The 27,467-nt window shown below is 36.2% G+C and overlaps 1 protein-coding gene across 1 annotated transcript in view; it reads right to left on the minus strand.

Annotated features, from left to right (window-relative positions):
• ZNRF2 (zinc and ring finger 2) overlaps positions 1-27,467 on the minus strand; it is a 103,123-nt gene that overhangs the window by 23,326 nt on the left and 52,330 nt on the right. The window contains exon 3 of the mRNA XM_081800330.1: positions 4,415-4,520. Within this exon, the coding sequence (XP_081656456.1) occupies positions 4,415-4,520 (106 nt within the window). The remainder of the gene's footprint in view (positions 1-4,414; positions 4,521-27,467) is intronic.

Consider the following 27,467-nt stretch of genomic DNA (forward strand, 5'->3'; position numbering starts at 1 on the left):
TCACAAATTCATGATGCAAAAAAGTTTTAAATTTTAATACAGTTAAATTTATCAACTTTTCTTTCGAAGTTGATGGGGGGGTATGTTAGCCCTAAAAATATCTCTTACCAAGAGGTCAAGAACATTTCTCTACATTCTTTTTTTTTTTTTTAAAGATTTTATTTATTTATTTGAGACAGAGAGAATGAGAGAGAGCACATGAGAGGGGGGAGGGTCAGAGGGAGAAGCAGACTCCCCGCTGAGCAGGGAGCCCGACGCGGGACTCGATCCAGGGACTCCAGGATCATGACCTGAGCCGAAGGCAGTCGCCTAACCAACTGAGCCACCCAGGCGCCCTTTTTCTCTACATTCTTTCCGACACTTGTAAAGATTTTGATTTCCATTGGAACATGATTAGTCAATTGGGAATTGATTCTTATTTCAACTATAACATTTTTCTACATCAATAACCAACTGATTTGGTTCAGTTCACTGAATTGTTCATTCTTTCTCTACTACTGTAATACCACCTCTGCCAAATCAATTTTTTTTATTCATTTACTTAACAAATATTTACATAGTATCCATTACGTGCAAGCACTTTCTAAAATTTAACTCATTTAAAACCTCCTAACAACTCTATGAAGTTGGTACTATTGCCTCATTTTATCGACTGAGGGAGGGGAAAGCTAACTACAACTTGACCAAGATCACACAATGAATTAGTGGAGGGGCTGGGATTTGAATCTTGGGAGGAAGGCTTAACTTCCAAGAATCCATGCTTTTAACAACCCCGTGCTATGCTGTCTCTCATATGCACACGAGTGTTTATGGATTCTATTCCTATGCCCTTTCCACACTTGTCTTAATAATAGTCTTATAATGTGTCTGTACAGGGCAAGTCCCCCAGCAGTTTTCTTCTTCGTGAGTATGACTGTTCTTGCCATATGGGCTCTTTGGTCCATGTGTATTTTAGAATCCACTCATAAAATTACATGAAAAAACTAGTTGAGATTTGAATAGGACAATATTAACTATGTAATCTGGGGTTAAGTGACATCTTTATGACATGGAATCTTTCTATCCCCAAGATGGAATATCTCAAATTTTAGATCTTCTATATCTTTCAGCGAAGTTTTAAAATCTTGAGTATCTTTTGTAGGATGTATTCTTAACACAGCTTACAGCCATTGTAGGTTTTGTGGCTGTTAATGTTGTTATTCTATAAAAAAAAAAAAAGTTATATTTTCTTTTTTCTTACTGGGATATGAATGCAACTAATTTTCATGTTGAGCTCCTATCTGGCAACCCTGCTAAGTTCTTAATCCCTAAGAAAGAGAGCAAAAGAGAGAGCATGCACGTATGTGCACAGAAGGGGAGGGACAGAGAGAGAAAATCTTAAGCAGGATCTCAGGGAGGCCTGATCTCATGACCCTGAGATCATGACCTGAGCCGAAATCCAGAACTGGATGCTTAACTGACTAAGCCACCCAGGTGCCCCAGTTATTAATTTTTTTCTAAAGATTTTATTTATTTATTTGAGACAGAGAGAGCGAGCGAGTGAGCATCAGTCAGGGGAGGGGCAGAGGGAGAGCCCTCTGAGTGGGGAGCCCAACAGGGGTCAGGCCCTGAGACCATGACCTCAGCTGAAGTCAGACACTTAGCCAACCAAGTCACCTAGGCACCCCTCTTATTAATTTTAATAATTTATCTAACATCTACTCTTTGCTTTTGTTTTGAAATCAATTCGTAAGTATAGAGTTATACTGTTTTCTCACATTTATTGAGATAATATGGTCTTTCTCCTTTGTTAATGTGGTATACTACATGTATAAATTTTCTAATCTTACAGTGTCTTTACATTCCTAATAGTCATGAGGCATTACTTCAGATATATATTGATGAATTTGGTTTGCTAATATGTGTTTGGATTTTTTGCATTTATGTTCATAAATAAGAGTGCCTTCTAATTTACTTTCCTGTACTTGCCTTGTCTGATTTTATTTATTTTTTTTAAAAATGTTATTTGTCAGGGAGAAAGAGCCAGCGAGCACAAGCAGGGGGATCATCAGGCAGAGGGAGAAGCAGGCTCCCCGCTGAGCAAGGAGCCCAATGCACGACTCTACCCCAGGACCCCGGGATCATGACCTAGGCCGAAGGCAGACACTTAACCGACTGAGCCACCCAGGCGTCCTACCTTGTCTGATTTTAATATCAAGTTTATACTATTTTCATAAAATAAGTGGGAGAACCTACAATCTTTTCCTACTATTTGGAGTGTTTACAATTGTTAACATGGTGTTCTTTGGATGTCTGGTAGAACCTGCTGTCAAACCATCTTTGTAAGCCTGTTTTTAGGTTTTTGGGTCTTGTTTTAATTTTTAATATTTGTTGTTTTTCAAGGTTTGTCTTAATAACTACCTGTAACAGTTATTAGTCAACTCAGGTTTTCTATTTCTTTTTGAATCATTTTGGTAATTACTACATATCATAATATACAATTAATAATATATAATAAATACATATTATATAAAATATAAAATAATATATAATGAATTGGAAAGATAATAATATTCTTAAAGAAATTGCCTGTTTTGTTTATATTTTTAAATCAAAGGGTGTAAAATTTTTCATAAAATTTTCCAATTATTTTTAATTTCTGTGTCTGAAGTTATGTGTCATTCCTATACTGTTCACTTTTTCCTTCTAGAGACAATCCTGCCAGAGGCCTATTTTATTTGTCTTTAAAGAACCAACTTTTGGCTTTGTTGGTCTCTACTCTAGTGGGTAATTTTTTTATTTCATTATTTTCTTCTCTCACCTTTATTATTTTTTTGCTCTATTTTGTGTATCTTCATTTTTCTAATTTCTTAAGGAAGAACTTGTTTAATGATTTCCAGTCTTTCTTTCCACTCTAACACAAGCCTTCCAAGGATCACTCTAGAAAATGTCAAAAGGGTTTTTCGTTATTATTCAGTTTTGAGTATTTCTAAGACCCATTATGATTTCCTTTCTTTTTTGGGGGTAGGTGGGGAGTGGGGAGAGAATCCTAAGAAGACTCCACTCCCAGTGTGGAGCCTGACAGGGGGCTTGATCTCAGGACCCTGAGATCCTGACCTGAGCCAAAATCAAGAGTCAGACCCTTAGCCAACTGAGCCACCCAGACACCCCTCCATTATATTTCTTCTTTAATCTACAAATTACTTAAAAGTATGTGTGAAAATTATTCATCTTTTATTACTGACATATAACTGGCCAGAGAACAGCTAGCTTTCTGTACGGCACCAATTTTTTGTAGTTTGCTAAAACTTGCTTTATGGCCCAGTACACCATCAATTTCTGTGTATTTCACATGTGCTTGAAAAGAAAATGTACTAATTGCTAGGCACAGATACACATACATCCATTAGACAAACCTGTTAACTGTATTGCTTGATTGTTCTAGGTCTTGACTCATTTTGTGTTTATCTGCTTGACTCAGTGAGAACTATGTTGAAATTTCCCATTATCATGACATTTTTGTCCATTTCTTTCTGACAGTTCTATAAATATTTTACCTTGAGACTGTTCTTAGGTTCACCAAAAACTGAACTTTATATACCTTTATCATATCATACTAGTAATATTTTTGTTAAAATTTATTTTGTCTGATATTAATTTAGCTTTGTCAGTTGCTCGTGGTTAATATTTACCCGGACATAATTTTCTATTCCTTCACTTGCACATTTTTCTATATCCTTATGTTTAAGTGTTTGCTCAGCAACAGCATATCTCAATCTTTCAGTCTGCTGTCAACTGATGAGTTTTATTTAGATTTATTAAAATTACTGATATTGTATTTATTTTTGCCTCCTTATTTTGTATTATTTATTGTGTTCTCTATGCTTTTCCGCACACCCACCTTTAAATAAAATTCTGCCTTATTCCTTTTATTGGTTTAAAATGTTATAGTTTTCTATTTTTTTCTGTTCACCTTAAATTTTTTTTTTTACCTAAAAATTGTCCTGTGTTGCTCTGAAACTAAGAATACTTTATGAGAATCTAGATGGATGTTGGAGTCAAACAGACATGGCTAAAATCTCAGCTCTTCCATTTACTAGCCATGTGACCTTGGAGAGACTTCCTATGGTCCCTCGGCTTATTCCCTCAATTACAGAATGAGATTGTTACAAGGTTTACATGAAATAACCTAGCTAAGCTGTTACGGACAATACCTGGGTAACAGGAGATGTTTAGCAAATGGTAGATTTTTGGATACAAACAGATTTGGGCTTTAATCTTAGTTCCAGCAGGTAAAGAAGGCAATTATTTTTTTAAGAAACAGGGGAAGGGAGTTTCAATTAAGAAAACTTTTCAGCCCTAAGGACAATGTTTGAAATTTTGAGAAGCATCGCTTACTCTACTATCAACTTGGTTAACATAAAAAGAAACTTACCCTTTATGATATATGCATAGACAAGGCAGTCGTGCTATAGTATCTCCCTGCTGCAATTCTTCAAGGCATATTGCACATTCCCCAGCATCTTTACTCAGTACATCCTCTGAGGAAAGAGAAAATGAATTCAGGACAATAAAACTGAAAGACGAATTATAAGAAGACTAATTTATAAAGAGTGGTGACTGGCATATTTTGTCAGAAATACATAAAACTCAGCACCCATATTTGAAGTACTATTCATAAGTCAGTGAATAATATTTACCTTTACTCACAGACAGCATCTTATTTCCATTTCCATTTCACTGAGGCATTACAGTAAGCAAGAACAGTGCAGAATCCTCCGACTTGCAAAGGATTTTGCTATAAAACTTCATCAGCAAGTCAGTTATTTGCAATTTAGAATTCATATTCCTTCTCTTACTAATCAGTATTAATTTGATGCCCAGGATAGTTCAAAAAAATTTAGAGTGTAATGTGGCTGAAAAGACATGAAAGTACTATTATATTTTTAAAATTCTAAAATAACAAAATTGGATAAGTTAAAGAAATCACCCTGAATATGGGGCTTCTTAAAAAGGTCTGCTTAATTCAAGAAAATCCAAAGGTAGATTAAAGTTTTGTGTAGATTCTGAAAGGTACTTTTGAAAACTTGAGGATTTCAGACAGGCAACAATTCTTAATCCTTTTCCAGAACAATACCTGGCCGACACCAGGCAGTAATTAATTAGACTGGCTTCCAGAGGGGCCTGCAGACTGTTTAAAATACTGCTATGGTAAAACCCTTTACAAAGTGAAAATTCCTTTCGGGGGAAAAAAAAAGGTTCTTTCAATTCATGTTTTATACTGAATATTTAAATATTTTATTAATGTTAAAGCTTAATTTTTAAAAGGATCTTGCCTAAAACACAGATATTAGCCAGATAAAATGACGAAGAACTAAAACATGCCACTGCTGTAAAGTATGGAGAAACTGCCAAATGTATGAGAATGTATACTCAGTAAGTGTCAAGAATGGAAAGCTAAAGCAGGAACATGCAATATGAATTTATACCACAAATAACTAAATTACTGTCTGTAGAAATAAAAATCAAATAGGCTAAAGAGAAAAGACTACACCAATCTCTATCTAAATGCTTAAAGACAGTGCAAGGTAGGGAAGTTCCTAAAATTATTTGCCGGGTACTCCCACACCTCTTATAAAAAACCAACGAATTTAATTGTGCATTTATCTGTAATTGTTCCTTGTAGAAAAATTCATTCTCTAAGAAGTAGTTTGCCCTTCAGTTATTCATATTGAGATAGCACATTAAGAGGAAACACACACTCTATTGGGTCTATACCAGCAGACAGATGATTTACGCATAAGGCTGGAGGGGGTAACAGGGCAACCTCTGCGGAAAAAGGCCTTGGCATGAAAAGTTAATGTGTTCAATATCTAGGGAATATGGTTGAGATGATTTTAGCTAACTACTGGGAAGTTCACAAGCTGACATATCACAATCAGAGACTTGACCAGGATAAATAAAGCTGGGTAAATGGAAAATGTTCCCATTAACAACCCCCTCTAGTGTCTTATCCCCACTTTTCCCTTCTTCACCCTGGAGGTCCCAACCACTACGTCCACTCCACCTGCCCTGAGCCCGTCTTTCCTTCCTTCTCTTGATCTCCATTTTTTTCTTATTGTTCTGGATAGCTTTCCACAGATGGGAAACCAGTCTAATGTAAAAAAAACCTAATTAGTGGTATATATTGGAACCCACAAAAGGAGGCCACTCCAGTGGCCCCACCCATGTTACAAATCTAAACCTAAATCATCCTGCACTTACAGAAAACACCTCACTATCAAGGCAACGTAACACCAGTCACAATCCTCCAACTTGGCTTTAGCTAGCTTACGTTACCCTAGAAAACAGGTCCTTCTAGCCAATCAGGCCCTGCTTTTGGGCTGCCTCTTCGAACATTATATAAAAGTTGCTCTTGAAAAAATACCTTCTGAAGTGCTCGTGAGGCACCGTACTCCCTCAATCTATGGATTATTTTCCCTTGAATAAAATACAGCAAACTCGTTACTGAACTGTTTTAGTTTCGCCATTTGACACTAGGATGACAGCAGTGAGAGGATGTGAAGGAGACACTAAAAGATCTTAGCAAAGGTCTGTAACTCCAAATAATACAGTATATTCTCACAGCATCTATTTGATTTCTCTCACCGCAAAGATATACCACATCATAACAATGAGTCTGAGTTCTACAACTTCAAAAAAATCAACCATCACTTTTTACCAAGCCTAAGACATCAATGATTATAACATGTACCATTAGTTCGCACATAAGTAAAACAAACCCCCCCAAACCCCTCAAAAACCCACCATTAAAATGACACAAATCAACTTTAAGATGCATCTCACTTTCCAGAGCTGTTAAAGTATGAAAAGGAAGTGTGTCTTAGAATTGGTGAAACATGGTATCACATTTTCTACCTTTTGGAATACATTAATATTGCATCTAGATTTAAGTCAAAATGAACCATATAATCTCCATTATCTTATATTAAGAAAATGAGATAGGCCAGCTTTTAAAAAATAAGGAAAAAGCACTGCCATTATATTTTACTATGTAACAGATTGTCAGCACAAAATGAAAAGAACTAGAATCATTAAGTGTAAGTTTCTGAATGCACTGTTCACAGAAAAATAAGTGTCTTAACAATACTTTCATGGTGACCTATGACCAAGTCTCAATTCTTTATTACAAAAGGTTTTTAAAAATCTCTGAGTTGGGAAAATTTTACTATCTTGAAGGCCTTGGTTTTATCCTATTTTTAAGTAAATTTATTTACGGTACAACAAAGACAAATACAATCTGCATATAATTAACATAATGATATTTATTTTAAGAATATAATGTTATGCTTTGCAAGTACTAAGTTAAAAAAATCATTTTAGTTTAATCTAAAATGCCGTATTAAAGTCAGCCATTTAATCATAAGCTCCCTAAGCCCTAGTAATGAAAAATAATCAGAACTATATATTCTATGTTAAGAAAGGTGCACCTATATACAAGAACATTCCAAGCAAATTTCAATGCAGAAGCAGCCTATATTCATTGTAAATAGCTTCTAGTGAAATGATCTCTGCTCAGAAAATTAAAAGGGCAATGTTAACATGTTATAGACAGACACTATTCAACTGCATTTTGATAAGCAACTGAGTCAAAAGACAGTTCATTCACTGCAAAACCCGTTACTGTCTCAAATAGCAAATGCGTTGAAAATTCACTATGCAACACGGTTCCTTTTTGCCTACATGGGGGTTTGCTAGAACGTTCCCCTCTACCACTCCATTATGACAGTGTCCTTCCATTCAAAGGAAAGTTTTGAGCTTGGTAATGGGAAACATTCAGACTTAAATATGGTTGGGAAAAACCACTAAGTCCAGGATACTGAAGCATCTTCAAGACAGCTGGGGGAAAAAATGTTAAAAATCTTTAAAAATGTTGAAAATCTTTAGCCAATCAATTGAAAACATTCACAAAGATACTACTATAAGCAATATGGAGTCAACATTTTAGGACTGCAATACATCGAGGGCAGACTATTAATAGCCAAAATTGTTATTAGAGAAGCAGAGAAAGGAACACTAAGAGATTAACTTCCATAGTTAGCTAGTCTGACTGGATTCCTGCTCTCCACAAGCACTTATAAATGGAGAGGCACTGAAGATAGTGAACAGAAACTACTATTGCTTTTTCAAGTGTTGCTGATGTCCTACCTAAACATCTGGAACACTAAAAGTTAAATCAGTGTACTGTTTATCAGTCTCGTTTTTTTTTTTTTTTGTCTTATTCATATGGTGTATGCATTAATTTAGATGTACTGATACAGGAAAAGAAGAATTAAAGCAGGAAGAGAGCAATGATTTTCTAACCAGAGGTGGGAACGAGGATCACTTGGGTAGGCATTCTGTCTCAATATAGAAAATAAATTACATATACGTGGGCCACATCCCTAGAGATGCTGAAATACACACCTGTCTCAGAAACACAACTGCTATCAATTGAACAGCATGTCGAAGTAGAAAGAGTGTAAGATTTGAAGTTGAAAATAGGAATCTCCATCCTTTCAGTTAGCTATGTAATCTCCAAAATGTTGGTCAACTTTGAGTTTCCTTTTATTCTTCTTTAATATTAGTATAATAAAGGTACCCAAAATATGATAGAGATGAACTTTTAAAGAATTATGTGAAAAACTTTGTAAGTTATCAAAACATTATACAAAATATTCATTTTTATTACCATTGTTATCAGAAAGCACTTTATAGACTTCTCCAAAAATAAAGCTGGTCATTTTTCTATCTCTTTTTCTCCTCATTCTGGAATTCTAGCTGTTTCAACTTCACACGGTGTCATAAATAATCCCATGGCCACAAGAAACTTCTACAGAATACTCTTGACCTAACCATTTCTAGAGACCTATTATAGTTTCAAGGGTGTGAACAAGTCCATGCAAACAACACTGCCTAATTTTTAAATGTTTTGGCTTCATTCTATATTTAAAAGTACTATTAATGTCCCCTCTGTTACATATCTTTACATATAGTTAGTGTTATTTATTTATTAATCCTATGAGGTAACTAATGTTACCTCTTTTTTACAGATAAGGAAACTGAGGCTCAAAGAAGTTAAGTAACTTATCAGAAGTTACTAACCTAAGTTCTGGGATCAGGATTCAAATTAAGGCTAAGTCGCTGGCCTGTTTATTACATGAATTTTACTACAAGAGATGGCTACATATTTAGAGGAAGTATGCTCAAGACTGCTTCATCTTCTGGAGTTGTCAAGCTGCTGTCAAAACTGGTATCAGAAATGAGCTTATACTTAACTGCTTACTTCCTTCTATTGGACAGGGAAATAGCCCTGTCCAATTAGAACTTTCTATGATGACAGAAACAGTCTTTTTATCTGTGCTGCCTGAATTGGTAGCCACTAGCCACATATGGCCTGAAAATAGCACTTGAAATGTGGTCAGCACAACTGAGAAACTGAATTTTAAACTGTCCTTCATTTTAGTAAAATACAAAACCTGAAAATATATGATAGATAAGGAACATACATTTATCAACTAATTAAAAACTTCTGTAGATTGCTATTTCATTTATAGCCTTAAGCTCTTAATTTGCATTGCCCAAAAAAATTATTTAAAATTCAAGCAGCCAAATATGCAAAATTAAAATATTTAGCAAGTACAAGCACATATCCATATAGTTATTGCAGATCAAGACATGAAAAAAAGCAGACAGCCAAAAAAAAAAGATCCTTTTGAAAAGAAAGAGAACAAATAAGACCAAATTTGTTAGAGACAGCCAAGAAAACTCCATGCGAAAATTTCATAATCATCACAACTTTTCAGATCAAGCATCCAAACAGATATATGATCTTTTCAGCAAAATACAATGCCAAGCACTACTATGGATCAGGCATGTTACCTGAAGACTTATTTTTTGTTCTTGAACCCTCAATGATAGCAGTAGAAAACAAAAGCAGCTGAAATATGAAATAATCCCTAGAAAAATCAAGAATTAAAAAAATTCATAACATTAGTAAGAAGCAATTACTCAAAGAATGAAAAATAGGGGCTCACAGGGCTTATTAATAAATACTTTCAGAAATAAATTTATCTCTAACAGACTTAAAAGACAAAGTTAACATTATAGATCCGTGAGCTGTTACTGTACTTAAATATCATAAGGGGGACTAGAAATGATACTTAACAGAGGGAAACTGCCATTTTCACTATAAGACAACTATATTAATAAAAACATGGGAGTGACCTTTATTAGAGTGTCTAAAACTCAAAGTTCATGGTCAACCTCTGCTTTTATCCTTTTTAGACCCTCTGGTTCAACTAGGAATGACTGGCTTCCTCTGCCTTGATGCCACTGACAATTACTGCATTAATGTTTTCTTTAAATATAACTGAGAACTGACTATACACAGAGCTACTTATCATCTGCAATGTTAGAAACCATTTAATATTAAGACTAATTCTTTAAAAGTGGATAGAACTTGTGACTCTTCTGATGACTTTTGGAAATGACTTTTGGATATTTGGCACCTTCTCCAAGAAAATGAAAATATAAGTGGAATAAAATGGAACCCAAACTAGAAACTCTAAAAGGTAAAATATACAAAAGGAACACAAACTCAATACTTAATAGATTTAGCTTTCTTGGGCCTTTTGTTCCTAACTTACTGTAAAAGGCTAGCTAGGGTTGCGTATTATATAAAATTAGGTATACAACAAGCTGCCGAAAGTCATAAAGTCACCTAAGAAATTATTAGATTACCGAATTATTCCCCACTCTTCAAGTCAAGATAACTATCCTATGCCCCCTATCACAAATCAACAATAAACCAAAATTCACAACCAATACACAGATTTGCTAAACTCTAAACAAGTGATTTTCTCAGACAAGTTGTCCACACTAAAAAGTATAGGAATATTCTAAAACTGAACATATACAAAAATAGAAAATATAGACTTTTAACTAAATTTCAATTTGGTCCACCTTTGTTTTAAATCATTGCAGAGAGAAAACACGAGTCCTAAAAATACAAAAAAGCTGATTTTCAAGCTTAATTTATTATTGTGTACTTTTAAAATTAATGTGTTAAATTATAATGTAGGCTATTCATATACAGAGAGTCAAGCAACCTGGGTAACAGGATAAAGCAAAAAAAAAAAAGTGTTACTTATACACAGCTCTAGATTCAAATGCCAACTCTTCAACTTATTTAGGAATATAATGAGAATAACAATACCTACGTCATAGGGGAGTGATAAGAATTAAGGAAGACCTGTGAAATGTGTAGCACTGTAGCCGGCAAGCCGCAGACATGTTCTGAAGATTAGCTATGGCATCACTGGCAAGAAAGGACTCCTCCTCTGAGTTTGTTTTCTCCAATCAAAAGAAATGATGAAACCTGCTCCACCTGTCTCTTAAGATTGTTGTGAAGATCTAATGAGATAGTACAAATGGGAGAAGGCGGTCTCATGGAAAAAAGAACAGGCTTGGACTTTGGACAATGTGCAAACCTCTTTGAGGTTTAAGGGTGAAGAGGTTAACTGCGACAAACTGATGCACACAGTCCTATCTAAAGGGGCAGAATGCCATATAGGAATGAGGGCCCAGGGTGGCCAGATACTATATATTTAAAGCAGCTGCAAATTTAGATTTTTAGGTGAAATTTCTCATTTTTCAAAATACTGACAAAAACCCATTTTGATACTGTGTAAGCCAATTAAGAGAATGTAGTCAGGTGTAGTCACTACTCTGCAATCTCTGTAATAGAGACAGTAAATTCCAGGAGGGCAGGGAACCTTGTATGCTCTGCTCCCTCTAGCACACAGCATAGTGTTTTGCACACAGTAAGTACTTGAATAAAATATTTTTTGAACAACTAATGAAGCAAAAGATCTCAGGAGACCAGAGAAAACACCAAGTGACAAAGAAACTACCAATGAACAGAGAAAATGCCCCAAGGCCGGGGACTGTTGTTTCAGTGGCCTGGGCACTTCGCAGTCTGATGACTCAGATGAGCTCAGACCTATTTTTTGTTAAGTGTACTGACTTCTTTACCCACGAGGTTATCAGCCAATCAACCAGAAAGCACTGGACATATACTGAGTTTGCCAACAAATACTTTTAGGTTGATTAGTATGGATAGGTAAAGTATTAAAAGTATGTATGCACAGGAAAGCTGTTTAAAATGTCCAGTCCTGAAATGATAAAGCAAAGTGTGAACCAGTAGCTCTGATAGTAACAGCCATGAAACAATGACAACCGAGCCTTCTTTCTTGATCTCCCTTCACTCTGGCTACTAAATTACTAGAATAATGGTGACTAATTGCTGGATCCTGGAGAATCTAAATCAAGATTTAGGTAATGAAAGCATATGAAAATCAAGAAAGAGCAAGTATGAAAAGGGTTTTTAACAAATTAAGGACAGAGAAAATACACTCATTTGTAAGGTTTATTTCTTTTCAATGAGCCTGCTCACAGTCTATCAATCCTCAAGCTTCCCAGCCAGTCAGCAGTATCTGAGTGACTCTCCTGGGGACAAGGGAACAAGGCTGCTTCGACACTGAGAAACCAAAAAAAGCCACCAAATTGGGCTGAGGACAGAACCCTCCCTGCACTGAAGAGGAGGGAAATTTCTTTCCTAACACCTTCAAACAAACAGGGTTTAGTGTGTGGCCAAGTTAATGATCACTAGGCTCTTCTTCTATCAGAGAAAGAAATAACCCTATGATCTACATGTGTGTCAAGAGATTCTACAACTGCTGACATTACGTAACAGAGAAAGGTCATGAGCTAAGTACATACAGCAATGTGATTGAAGGTGAACCAAGATAAAGAATTGAAATCGATGCCTACTGTAGTGTCAGAAAGAATGAATGGAAGGAAGGAAGCCAGGAGGGGATGGAGGGACGAGGAAGGTGCGACTTTATAAAGTAGAACCTCCTAGAACCACAACCCATAATTTTTTAATTTAATATTTCAGAGAAAGGATAAAAGAAAGGTCATTGCAGGAAACTAAACTCGTAATCTAGAATAAATGTCATGTAAGTAACTCCAAAAAAAAAATCATGAATGAAAACAGACACAGAGGACAAATTCAGCTCTAATATTGAAAATACAGACATTACAGAAAGAGAAAAAGGAACACAGAAAGAAATACTAATCAAAGAAATACTAGAAGAAAATAATCCTTGAGCTGACTAAAGACTTGAGTTTTAAACTGAAAGGGCTCATGAAGCTTTAAGCAGGATTAATTAGAGATGGTACTGAGTAGGGTAGAAAAACACTAAAACAGACACATCCTGGGAAAAAAATTGAATTTCCAACCTTCAAAACACAAAATCGACCTGTACACTTCCAAATGTAAAGAACAGGTTAACTTATAATGAAAAATAATGAGACCGAGCCAGACTTCTCATCTATAATACTAGTAGTTAGAACAATTTTATAGACTTTTAAAAAAAACAAACCCTGAAATAACAATATCCTGTATTCTATATGAAGACAAACCAAAAACATTTGCGCATGCTACAGCTCATTAAGTATATAATCCATGAAAGGTTGTCTAAGGAAATTATTCATGGAAATGTTTCTAAGAAAAGAAAATTAGAAGAACAAAAATCTCAATAAACACAAAAATGAAGAGTATAAAAAACCACAGTGAGCGATTAAACATGTGTAAGTGAAATGTAAATAGATAATACTGTGACTGAAACTGTATTATAACCACAGGTTTTTTGAAATGAAAACAGTATTTCACCAATGCAAACTTAATGATGTAGAATGCAAACTCTGTTTCATAACATCCAGGAGCTGCAGATAGTAGGGGAGGAGGTGAGGGAAAAGAGCACAAAAAAACCCCTTAATTTTGATAGAATATGACAGAAAAATATGTTTAAAGATACACATTAAAGTAAGGTAATCAACCAGGAATAGCAAGATGCATAGTAAAAGTTGTGGATTAATTTAGAGGGAAGGGAAAGCAACTTGATCAATCCAGAGAAGCTGGACAAGAACAAAGTAAAATAAAAAATACAAAATAAGTGACAGAATAATACCAAATTTGTCAGCTTTAATATAAAATATGTGTATCGGGGGCGCCTGGGTGGCTCAGTTGGTTAAGCGACTGCCTTCGGCTCAGGTCATGATCCTGGAGTCCCGGGATTGAGTCCCGCATCGGGCTCCCTGCTTGGCAGGGAGCCTGCTTCTCCCTCTGACCCTCCCCCATCTCATGTGCTCTCTGTCTCTCTCATTCTCTCTGTCTCAAATAAATAAATAAAATCTTTAAAAAAAAAAATAAAATAAAATATGTGTATCGAATAGTGTAATCTACTATTCAGTCTCAACAAATCAACTTATTTGCCATGAGTTCAAACAAACAAACAACTTAGGGAAACACAGGGAAGCAACTATCCTAGAGCACATGCAAAGATATAACAGCTCAGGAGTGAAGATGAAAAAGAGAAGGAAAAACGACTTACAAAATTAAGGTGAATCTAGAAGCACAAGAAAGAGCAGACATTCCTGAAATCACAGGGACAAAGGAGTCAGAAACAAGAAAAATAAATTGGAAATGAAGAAAGTGTTAAAAACAAAGAAAAAAAATGCTATCTACTGAAAACAAAAGAGATCCAATGGCATATCTATAGCCAAAAATAAAATTCAAGGGGCGCCTGGTTGGCTCAGTTGGAAGAGCATTCCACTCTGGATCTCGGGGTCATGAGTTTGAGCCCCATGTTGGTTGCAGGGATTACTTAAAATAAAATTCCAGAAAACATTACAGAAATGAAAATATAACTAAAGCTGTGTATTTGAAGGGGACACTGAGTCCTAGAAAAAAAACCTAGCCTAGCCATGAAAACCCAAATCTATTTCCAAAATATCCTACTGGTGTTAGACTCCTTCCCAGTAGCATTTTAACACTACAAGATTGGAAGAATGTTTATAATACCCTCCAGGAAAGTAAGTGTAACCCAAAGATTTCACACCTAAATAAGAAGTCTAGGAAAGTATTTCCCATGAACGCTTCTCAAAAGATTTACAAGAGGATGAACTTCAGCTAATCAAGAGATGCCTAGGAAAACCAAAGCAAAAGGACCGGCAGTGAGAATTGAATCTACTTAACTCTTAGATCAAAATAAACATGGCAATTATGATTAGGGATTGTATAAACTGAAAACCTAAATAAAGGCAAAAGAGCTAATTATTATCTTTAATAAGTATCATTTAAAGCTGACAAAGCAAATAACAGAAGTATAAATATGTTTAATACTATTAAAAAGTAAATAAGAGATAATGCAATAACCAAAATCAGGATATAGAAGAAGGAAAGGAATTGGGGCGCCCGAGTGGCTCAGTTGTTTAGGCATTTGACTTTGGCTCAGGTCGTGATCTCAGGGTCCTGGAATCAAGCCCTACATGGGGCTCCCCACTCAGTGGGGAGTCTGTTTCTTCCTCTCCCTATGCTCCTCCCCCTGCTCATTCTCGCTCTCAAATAAAATCTTTAAAAAAAAAAAAGGGAAAAAATTTTATCATTTCATTCATCATTTCGTATTTCATCATTGCTCATAGAAATTAATAGTGTGTAAAAATATGAGCATCAAGGTTATTATACAGTTACAGTTACACTTATGAAATTGATCTCTAAAAAAAGAAATACAGTTCTTCCTAACTAAAAGAAGAAATATGGAGCAAAGAAAAACTGGCTACTTGGTGAAATGTTTTTAAAAAGCTATAAAAAGGGCGCCTGGGTGGCTCAGTCGTTAAGCGTCTGCCTTCAGCTCAGGTCATGATCCCAGGGTCCTGGGATCGAGTCCCATATCGGGCTCCCTGCTCGGCGGGAAGCCTGCTTCTCCCTCTCCCACTCCCCCTGCTTGTGTTCCTGCTCTCGCTATCTCTCTCTCTGTCAAATAAATAAATAAAATCTTTTAAAAAAAAAAAAAAGCTATAAAAACAGAAAGTATAATATAAAATGACAGAATTAAAACTAGCTGCATTACTAAATGTAAATGGGCTAATCCAACACAGTAAAAAAAAAAAAAAAAAGATTAGATTGGAGTCCAAATAAAATTAACCCTGTATTGTACACAAGAAGCATATCTGAAACAAAAAGACGAAAGATGAAAATAAAAGGAAAACACTTATCAGGAAAATACAAACAAAAAAAAAGAGAGAGAAAGAATTACACTCAATATCAGACAAGGTCACAGTGCAAAAAGCATTAAAGGAGACACAGGACCCTTTAAATACTAAAAGATGCAATTTGCAGCTAAGTTATAATGATTATGAATAACAAAATCATAGCAACATTCTATAAAGCAAAAAAGTCAGGCAATACAAATAAAAATAGAAACGTCAGCAGTAGGACACTTTAATTCACCTCAGTCCATGACAAATCAAGTAAAAACAAGATGGATATAGAAGACCTTAAATTGAACATGAATATGGAACGTTTGCCAAAAATGACGTTAAACCACAAAAACTTAGTAAATTAAAATACAAAATAGTACAGATAGCATACTGATCATAATACAGTAAAACTAGAAAACAAATAGCAAAACTGGAGGAAAAAGGCACCTAATACCTGGGAATTTAAAGACTCTCCCTTAACTTTTGAGTTAAAGAAGAGATTCCCCCAAATATAAAATATCTAAACAAAAAGAAAGTAATAGCGATAAAATACTATATAACAGAATCTATGGAACAGAGCTAAAATATAAGAGAAAAACTCATACCCCTGCATATTTATGCTGAAAAAGGAAGGAAGGAAAAGAAGAAAGAAAGGATGAAAGAAAACGAATTAATACTCCCAACACAACAGACAAGGAAAAGCACATCTATGGAATCAGAAGAAATAAAAAATATTTTTAAAAGCCTAAGAAATTAATTTTAAAACAGGAAAAAATGATAGACTCAAAGGTATCTAAGGTCAACAATAAAAAGGGTGAAAGAAAGCAAAAACTGATACATAAGTTAAGAAAAAATTGGGAAAACAATCCCATTTAGGCAGAAAATAAAAAACCGTAAGAGACTGATTTGCTAACAATATGCAGCAATGAAATAGATAACTTTCTACTTTACTTTCAAGAAGCAAAGCAGACTGAAGGCAGAAATCCAAACAGATCAATTTCTATAGTAATCAGAGAGAGCTCTTAGAGCCATCCTCAAAAAGCATGAGGCCCAGACACTTCCGCAGGGAGTTACACCAAACCTTTGAAGTTCAGAGGATCTGAATGCTATTTATACAGCTGCAGAGCATACAAAAAGGAAATCTAAATGATTTCTTCTGAAGCAAGCATAACATTGATTCTAAGACTCAAAAAAAGAATACCCCCAAACCAGTCCAATCTCAGTTTTGCAAAAATCCTAATTGAAATACTAGCAAATACACTCCAGCACCACACTAAAGGTAAAACTCCAAGTATTATCAGAAATAACAAATTCGCATACATCGCAGACCAAGCAAGGCTTCCAGGACTGTGTCCCATAGACCTACTCATAAACATACAAAACACCAGGAACAATTTAACACCCATCAACAAGGGACTGGTTAATCACCTGTGGCTCGCCCACCTATAAAATATAAGGTAATTGTAAAGAACAATGAAACTCATTTGGAATAATTTCCAGGATATATTATGGAAAAAACTTAAGGTTCAGAACCATCTACAGCATGATATCACTATGTAAAAAGTGTGGGGGCAGATTATGTGTATACCTTTACATATGCATTAAGTATCTCTGGAAGGATCACAAGAACTGGTAGTATTGCCTGCCTCTGGAAAGGTGGACTGAGGGAATGAGGTGAGAGGGAGACTTCACTGGATATCCTTTGTGTCTCTTTGCATTGGAACTACTGCAAACATGTTACCTATTCAAACACAAAATTAAAATCAATTACAAGAAAGGGGTGAGCAAAAAGACAGCAGGTGAATGTAAACAAAAAGAAATCGTTAGGAGACAATTCTCCCTAGGTCTCTCATGTTTCAGCATGTCTTAGACTCTCTTTTCAATGATTTTGTAGAGCAAACAGCCTTGGAAGACAGAGGCAGTATCTTCTCCAGATACTTCCCACAATAAAACATTCAGGTTCCCTAACTAAGCTCAGGGTTCCTCTTCTGCAATGCAACTCACTGAGTGTGCAGATACCACCTGGCCCTTCTCACATCACCCTGTGGGAACTGAGGCTGGAGGAAGGGGCACAAGAAAATGCTGATACTGTTATGATTGATAACAATAAAAAGTCCTTTGACTCTGGTTTCTGCCAGAATTCATGAAACTGTGGCAGGCTAACTTGTCAGCTTGCAGGAAGGGTAAAATCTCAGGCCCCTCACAGTTTTTGCATTAGTCAAAATAATATTAGATAAAACAGACTATTAGGTAAAGCAGAAGAGAGAAGCGTATAATATAAAAACATTCAATCCAAAAGGAAAATAAATCATAAATATTTGGGCAAATAACATAGCTATGAAATATATAAAGCCAGGAAAAAATGTGCTGCAAGGCAAATATCACCAAAAGAAATTTAAAAGACTTTAGGGGCACCTGGGTGGCTCAGTCGTTAAGCGTCTGCCTTTGGCTCGGGTCATGATCCCAGGGTCCTGGGATCGAGCCCCGCATCGGGCTCCTTGCTGAGCGGGAAGGCTGCTTCTCCCTCTCCTATTCCCCCCTGCTTGTGTTCCCTCTCTCTGTCAAATAAATAATAAAAAATCTTAAAAAAATAAATAAATGACTTTAAAAAGAAAAAATTGGTAAAATTATAGTCAGAGGGGATACCGTAATAAACTCCTTCCTAAATCTGTCAGACTATGTAGACCAGACATAAGCAAGGATACAGACTATTTCAATAATGTAATCAAACTCAATTTTTTAGAAATATACATATGTATTTTTTTAAAAAAGTAAATCGAATATCTACATCAAAATGACTTCTCATTACACACATCCCTCCCCCCAAAAATGTAGCTTTTGAAATGCAGCCTTTTTTTTCTAGCTAACCCCTGAATCAAGCAGATTAAAAATTGAAATGAGTAGTTATCTAGTAAATAAAAAGAACGTTTTATTTCTTATAAAATTCTTTCTTTATAGATATATACTAAATCTCAGATTGAGGTAAATGCTAAGGAGTACAGTTTAAAGAGATTAAGGTATAAAGGACACCCAAGTAACAATAATCTAGGAGGTGCTGAGAGGTCAAGAAGCCTGGAGATCCCAAATCAGTCTAGCAGAAAATGGAAGAAACCAAGCAAATCATAAATCTTATAAATATTTAGATGGCAAAGGAATAGGACTATCTAGAATATATCCGTTATGGCTTTTATTGTTATATTACCTTAATACACTTAAAGTGTTGAGAGTTAACTACAATCCCCCCAAAATGCAGAGCCACTGTGCTAATATTGCCTTCCCTGAAACCAAACCACTCAGTGGCTGGGGAGATGCTACTCAAGGCCAATCCAGGGAAGTATTCTGAATTATCAGGGCTACTGTGACTTAAAGAGGGGAAGAAAAAGCATTTAAAAAAAAAAAGTTATTCAAGTAATAAATGGTCACTGAAAAACTATTCACAAGCATTTCTTTAATAGTCCTCCCTAAAATCTTTCTTGAACTCAACAAAATATTCAGTGACTCTCTGCAAAATCCTTACTCCTCCCTTGTGGGGGGGAAAAAAAATCACATTTCATAATTTTCACATTTTGCAAAGATTCAACATCCCTGACATTTTGTTTAGAGGAACCAGGTACTCTCTTAACTATCTCTTTACCCCAAATTGAGTCACTCTACTGCTAACCCTCAAGTCACCTGAGACTCCTTGTTGGAGAAGCTTATTATAACTTCAGGCTGACTCACTAGCTGGACCCAGGCAATCTGGAGGCTCCTCACCCCGTCCTCTGTCCTTAAAATTCGCATTCTGCTTCCTTTCCCCACTCCCAGAAGCTGCCTCAAGGATACAGCCTTGAGACAGTTATGTGGTATTGAGAACATCTGGACAATATATGCGACTAAACCTAGTTAGGGCTCTATATAATCTTAAGATTTGGCAGGCAGGGATCTGCCAGTATTGCTGCTGCCCAAGATAAGCCTCGTATGTAAATTCCCTTGCTTATAAAAACTGTCACCAACCAGACTGCCTGGCTGGCTCAGTTGAAGGAGCTTGCGACTTTTGATCTCGTGGTTGTGATTTCGAGCCCCACTTTGGGTGGAGAGATTACTTAATATTAAAAAAAAAAAAAAAAAGCTGTCACCTACCAATTTGGACTGGTCTGTCTCTTCCTTTGGTCTCTGGCCTCTCCCTGGTCTCTTCCTGCCCTATGCATAGCAGAGCACTTTCATATCACAGCTGGGAAACTCTGGGGAGCTTTGGAACCAATACTCCTCCCACTCCCCTTTCTAGACTCACTAAGCCCAACTCATCCTCTCTTTGTAATGCCTCTGACATGGCTCTCTTTCTCCTCCAAGTGCTTCATCCAACCACTTCCACATCAAGTACCACACCATTCTCTAAACTGGTCTTTAAAGAAATTATTTTCTTTACAAACATTTTTGCATATGAAAGATCCAAGTTTGAAACAATTCATTTTAAAAACTTCTTTATAAGGCCTCATCTTCGATTCTCTTATTGTTTTCCCTTGCCCCAAACCGGCCTAGTTGTTAATCCTCAACAGGCCCTCCGTTTCTCTCCAAACCTTACTAATCCTTTCAAGGTCTAGAACAGATCATCTTTTACTATACACTTTTCTATACATATAAAATATTTTGTGCAAGGGCAAAACTGTTGACAGACATGGGCTGAACCCTAGCTTTGCTCTTATAGAGGGAAAACACAAAAAAATGAGAGAACTTTGGAAATGCACTGTATTCGTATTAGAATTCCTTGAAAATAAGACTGTCAATACCACACATCTTAACCAAAACAAGAACAGTGACCAGGGAACAAAACCTTTTTCCGTTTGAGGACAAATATTGTCGGTTCACTTGGTCTTTTTAGGGTCTCTGTTGTGTTTCTTTGGATTTCTTAAAATCAGGAAACCTTACTTTGAATGTTAGAATGATTTTTTAAAAAAATGAACATTATGAAAGTGATGCAAGGATAAGGAGAACACAAAAGAGCCAAGACTGATAAATGATATGAAAGATCTACAAAATGAGACAAATCAGGAATTGGTAAATAAAGAAATGTCCTCATCCTGAAATTTTATTAATGAAATCAGAAATGGAACCTGAAACCTACCTCATGCTTTAGAAATCTATCAGAACTTCCTTCTCACTGAACTATGTATTTTAGTTCAATTTCTATTCTACATATCTCCTTTGAAAGGATGCTATAAAGAAAGAATGTATCTCCAGAGAAACAGTTATCCACGTGTAGTCACTGTACTTTCCACAGTACTTCTATTAATAGGGAGGATGAAAGGATCTAGGCTTCCACAAGATTAAGCAATCTGCCTGTCAAAATCAGACTTCAGATTTTAGCCGTGTAGGCCACCAAGTTGCTCGTAAAAAGCAGGAAGTATTTTTTTTAATTAAATTGCAGCTTTAAGTTGTCATATCATATGAGAGCGGATAGTCGAATTACCCCCCCCACACTGCTTCTCCATATCTTATACAACTATTACTGCTGTGCAAGACCTTCAGACATCTAATTTGAAATTAAATAACTATGGGCTTTTAAAATAAAATATCAAAGGAATTGCAGATTTGTTAGCATGTTAGGCACCTACTCCAAGTCAAAGGTAGTATCTCTTAGTAAGAACAAGTCTTGTTTACTTAGCACTCACTACTACAAAGACTATGCATGATTTCTCACTTAATTCTTGTAATAAAGCTATTAGAGGCACTACTTCTAGTCCTAAGTTTCTGGGAGAGAAAAACAAGACCAAGGTGGCATAGCTACTAAGTGGTAAAATAAGGATCTGAACTCAGCAAGCTGAACTTAAAGTTAGTACTTTGTTCAAAGTACTGCTGTTCTTTATAATATTTTAAATGCGAATTGGTGCTGCTTTTGAGCAGCTACGTATTAAAAGTAGGGCAGTAAAACCGAATTTAGTGTCTTATAGGCATACAATTTTCATAATGGCATATAATGGATAAGACTGTAACAATGTTTAAGTTTCTTGTATGACCATGCCTGATCCATTGCCTTTATAACGTGAACACATACTAAATTACTACACAAAACAAAAAGCATTTTAGAAATGCTAACACAAGTGGAACAAAGTAAAATATTTTTCAGGTTACTTTAACATTTTTCTCTTTTCATTCGGTACTTGGTTTATGGTGTCCTTCGGTATGATTTTATTTTTATTTATACCACTTGGCATTATAATGCTCCTGAAAATCGGAGAATTCCTGTCTTTCAGCAATTCTAGAAGGTTCTCTGCCATTTCCCTTCAAACATTGCCCCTGCCAATTCCATTTCCCATCATACATATGTTGTACCTTTTGTCCCACAGCCTTTTAGTGAGCCTATGCCTTTGGACTGTAAACTTGATAAATATTTCTCAGGTTTTTTCCTCCCTCACTAAGTGGACCAGGATGGCTAGAGTGGGCTGGAGTTGAGTATTTCCCTTCTCCCAGGTCAGACAGGCTCTGGTTAACTAGTTTCTCTGAAGCAGGCCCTATTAAGAACAGAGTCCTCTGGTATATTTCAAAATTGTCCCTCTCCCCCTCCCCTTACCAGAAGCAGCCATATTTATAATGGGAACCCTGGTCAAACTCCTGGAGGACAATCTTACAAAATTGTGGGGGCCCCAGTGTGACTAGGTCTCCCTGGAGTTTTAAACCCTCAGACTTGTCTGCACTGAGCCTCCAGCAACTCATCAATTACAGTTCAGGTTTATCTACCCTGGCAATGGTTTCCTGCAGTGGTTCCCACTCTTGAGTCTCTGCTAAACCTGAGAGACTGGTCTCTGCAATTACCAAGGGAAAGAGGGCAGTTTGCCCTGTGTCCTCCCATCTCTTATGAATTCAAGAAAAGTTATTGGTTTCTCAGTCTGTTCAGCTTTTTACTTGTTGTTAGGACAGAGCGGCTACTTCCAAATTTCTTACATGTGGAGCTAGAAACCAGAAGTCAACTCCATCTCTTTTTCTGAGATTTCTTACATGTGGAGCTAGAAACCAGAAGTCAACTCCATCTCTTTTTCTGAGATTATTTTATATATGGTAGATGCTCTTGTCCCAGGCTCCATACCATGTACCTCTCTCATATTCTCCACTGTTGTTACACTCTGCTTAATTTCCTCAGACCCATCTTATACCTCATTAATTCTCCTTACGTTCTATCTAATTTGCTGTTTAATCTATTTGTTGCGATTTTAATTTCAATGACAGAAGTCTAAAGGGTTCAATTTCTAATTCACCATGTCTTTTTTTTTTTTTTTTACTTATTTCCTCTTCATCCTCTTACCACTGTAATGATTTGAAAATAAATCTATAGTTCCAAAGTTCTTGGGGGTGGTAATTCTAATCACATCTGCTCTCACTCCTTGTATATTTTTAATTTTTCATCTCAGATTCACCTTTAATAGATGGTGACTGTATTTTTCTATAGGAATCCCATGTGGGTTTTAGAACAGTTGTGCTTTTGTTTTGCCAGCCTCTTCTAGGATATCATCTATTTTGAAATTTCTGTAATACAGTATACAGTATAAGGGATACTGTAATACAGTATACAGTATAAGGGATACTTTCTACTGCCTTCAATTTCACTGCATTGCCTGACAATTTATGGGACAAAAATAATGACTTTACTTCAATGCTGTCCTATAATAATGTAATCTTTACAAAGTCATTTAAAACTATTAGGAATCCACATTTAAGTTAAAACTCAACCACAGTAACCATCAAGGCAAATAAATGAACAGAGATGTCAAATCACATATAACAGAAACTCCACAAAAGGCAGTTTACACAAACTCAGACAATGATAACTACCTCCTTATTTAAAATCCTGCTTCATGGCTGGCAAATTTTTTTTAACCTCAATTATAAGAGATATGCCATGTTCAGAAAGCATCCTGTATTCAGAAAGATTAAAACATGTGGAGGGGGTCTTAAAACCAAGAAAATGCAAAGAGCAAGTTTATAACTTAAAATGAGAACCACAACCATCTGGAAAGCCACAGTATCTATAGAAGGAAAAAGTACATTTTTTCTTACATGGAAAGCCAGGCCACTAGAAGGCTGCTTGTACACACGGGAATCCAAGTCTAAATGCCTGGTGCAATGTATCTTCAACATTTGAGTGAGTCTGTACGTTACATTCTCCAGCAGACTGCACAGAAGGTGGGAGCCTTTTTCCTCACTTCCATTACAAAATGAGTTCCCTTCCAAGTGACTCAATCTTTCTTCAAATTTGTTTACTTTGACAGAGTAATAGTCACATCTTACTCTGTCCACAGAGTCAGGTTTATTCCCGATGATTCTGAAAAGCTCTGCTTTGATTCACTGATAAGTATAATAAACAACTCTTAAGTCACATGTCCTCCAGGTACACATGCACACACACAGTACCAATTGCCAATGAAGCAAAGATTTCTTTAAATACGAACCTGACCGCCCTCAATTGCACTCCTGCGAACTAAAATAAAAACTGAAATTTATAGGACACAAAACAAGCTATCATCTAGTGAACTTTAAAGACCAATAAAATGAAGAGTAAGAATTTGCTAACAATATTTATTTCATCTTTTGGTTTTGGATCTGAAACACTTTAGAAAATGAGGAACAAAAGAAATGAAGAAAGACTCTATGCCCACAAAATTTATATTAAGTTCACAGACTATACAACAATTATTAGGTCCATAAACTAAACAATGAAGCACACAGAAAAGGGTAAAGTATATGAAATAGGCAGTGATGACAGAAAGAAGCAGAAAAATGTTCACCTTTAGCCCACAAGGCTGGTCTACAGCCTGCATAGTTCCGATAAGGATCAAATATGGACTGGTTGCTACATTCTTAAAGGGTCTCATGACTGCTTGTATATGTCACACATAGTTAATATCAAGCGAATGATAAGCACCAGAGAAATCTTGTGAAAGTAGTTTTATGAGCAGAAATTTGAAGAGAACATTTATGATCTAATACTCCCTGCAAGCCCCCTCCCCCTTGAGCACTAAACATCTGCCCACCAGCTTCACACTGCAGAGTGCAGCTCTTTCTGCCCGCAGGTCCTGTCCCCGTGCTACTTAAATAAACTTACTCTGAGTTGCATAGTAAAATGTCTCATGTGTTCTTTCTTAACCCGCACGGCACACTCAGTGATCATGCAACAGACAGGCCCTGACTTAAGGGCAATCGTATAGATGAACACTCACTGTGGCAGTATGAATTTTTTCCTATCCTGCCAAAACACCACCTGCAGTAGATAACCACTCACATCATTCTGAATCATTCCCTGCCAGACTGCCTTGGGCCTCCTACCTGAACCTCTGCCGAGCCAGCTGCCTCAACCCTGAGAGCTTCCACCTAGCCAATTTTCTTCTTCAGTTACCAAGACTTGAGTATTTGCATATAGTATTACAGGTTAAAGAAAAAAAAAAAAAAAAAATCACTGTGAGCTAGTCTGGAAACCAAACCAACATTTAGAGTAACATCTCTGTGAGTATAAATCTGAAACTCTGAATCACCAGTTTATATTTAAATTTCTGAAATTCATTCTATTCTAGAGTTTGACTATACACAAACAATGAATCATGGAACACTACATCAAAAACTAATGATGTAATGTAAGGTGATTAACATAACATAATAAAATAAAATAAAATAGAGTTTGACTATAAATACATCCAGCCTGAAAAACAAGCCCAACTAATCTCCTTGCTGTGAATATTTACACAGTTAAATTAATATATATTTAACAAATAAACTTCAAAATTTCAGTTCTAGCTAGTTTAGGAAAGGCTGTAAAAGGTAAAATAAGCACCATGCTTAATAAAATTCTCATCTGACTATCAACACAATTTAGAGGCCTCATCTCTGATGCATCTCTCTCTCTATAGAATCAATTTTTAGGAATTCAAATATGAAGTTATAAGAAGTCCAGGTGACTGAAACGATTCCGTTTCAGAGATTCTCTGACTCAACTTGCTCTAAACTTTATAGTAATGACTGATGAGATTTGGGAGACTGAAGGGTAACAGAATATGCTACCACAAAATAAGCCTCTTTGGTATAAGGATTATTTTAAGAGAATGAAAAACAACAGAGCCAGGAGAAGCTCTGAAAACACAGTAAACGTTATCCTTTTGTAAGGGTAATTTACATTTATGAAGGAAATCTCGTTTGTAAGAGTGTCTCCCTTTCAGCACCAGGAAGAAAAGGATGACTCTAAATCCTAAGAGACTATTACAAGAGAATCTTATCAGTGGAGAAGGCACCTGGACTTAAATATGCATAATAAACTCCTTGTTTACCATGATTTTCCTGGTAACCTCCCATAACTAGCCGCTCCCAACACCACCCTCACTTTATTTGTCTTTAGCGGAAGAAGGTATTTAAACCCACATTCTAAACCATCTCAGAGATTTGCTCCCTTCTCCCAGGGTATCACCCATGTATACAAGACTTAAGCATGTTGAACTTTTGTTGGTTTTTCTCTTATTAATCTTTTATTAGAGGTCTCAGCCAAGAACTCAGAAGGATAGAACGATTATTTTTTCCCTCCCTACAGGGTTCTGCCCTCAAAACAGCCTGGTCTAAGAATTCCCAGACTAACGGGGAGGCATACTGCCCATCAGCCACCACTCTCTAACCTAAATCAGCCCATCGAAACAACCTTCTTTTACCACAGCTGGCCACTGCCCCATTTTTATTTTTTTTTAAAGATTTTATTTATTTATTTGACAGAGAGATACACAGCGAGAGAGGAAACACAAGCAGGGGGAGTGGGAGAGGGAGAAGCAGGCCTCCCATGGAGCAGGGAGCCGGATGCAGGGCTCGATCCCAGGATCCTGGGATCATGACCTGGGCCAAAGGCAGACGCTTAACGACGGAGCCACCCAGGCGCCCCGCCACTGTCCCATTTTTAAAATTTCAAGAGCCACATATAATTTTTATGAAGAAGCTGTTTTGGCTGCTTGTTTCCAATGTTTATAGTTAATATATATTTAACAAATTAAAAAGTTTCAGATCTACCTACCATAAAGTAGGTAGCCATTCTTAAAAATATTTGCAACTTTATTTGCTTTTCTCATTAAGTTTACTACTGAATTGGAAGACAATTGAATATTTAAGACCTAAATTCTTGGTTTACAGTGTTCAATAACAAAAATTCAACTGAGTAAATTTTAAAGATCTAACTGCCTTTATTAATCAATTCATGAATTAGGCAGCATCCTGTCTAGCAAGTAGATGGGAATTCCAAAGGGCTACAAGAAAGGAAAGGTTTTTAAAGGTAGAGAGGGGGTGGAAAAAAGAAAATTATTAGCGAAGAATCCATTGTTTTAGGCAAGGTCACCCTTCTAAGGGGA

This window comes from Leptonychotes weddellii, chromosome 12 (genome assembly GCF_054177405.1).
Source record: "Leptonychotes weddellii isolate Sample4059 chromosome 12, ASM5417740v2, whole genome shotgun sequence".
Classification (NCBI taxonomy): domain Eukaryota; kingdom Metazoa; phylum Chordata; class Mammalia; order Carnivora; family Phocidae; genus Leptonychotes; species Leptonychotes weddellii.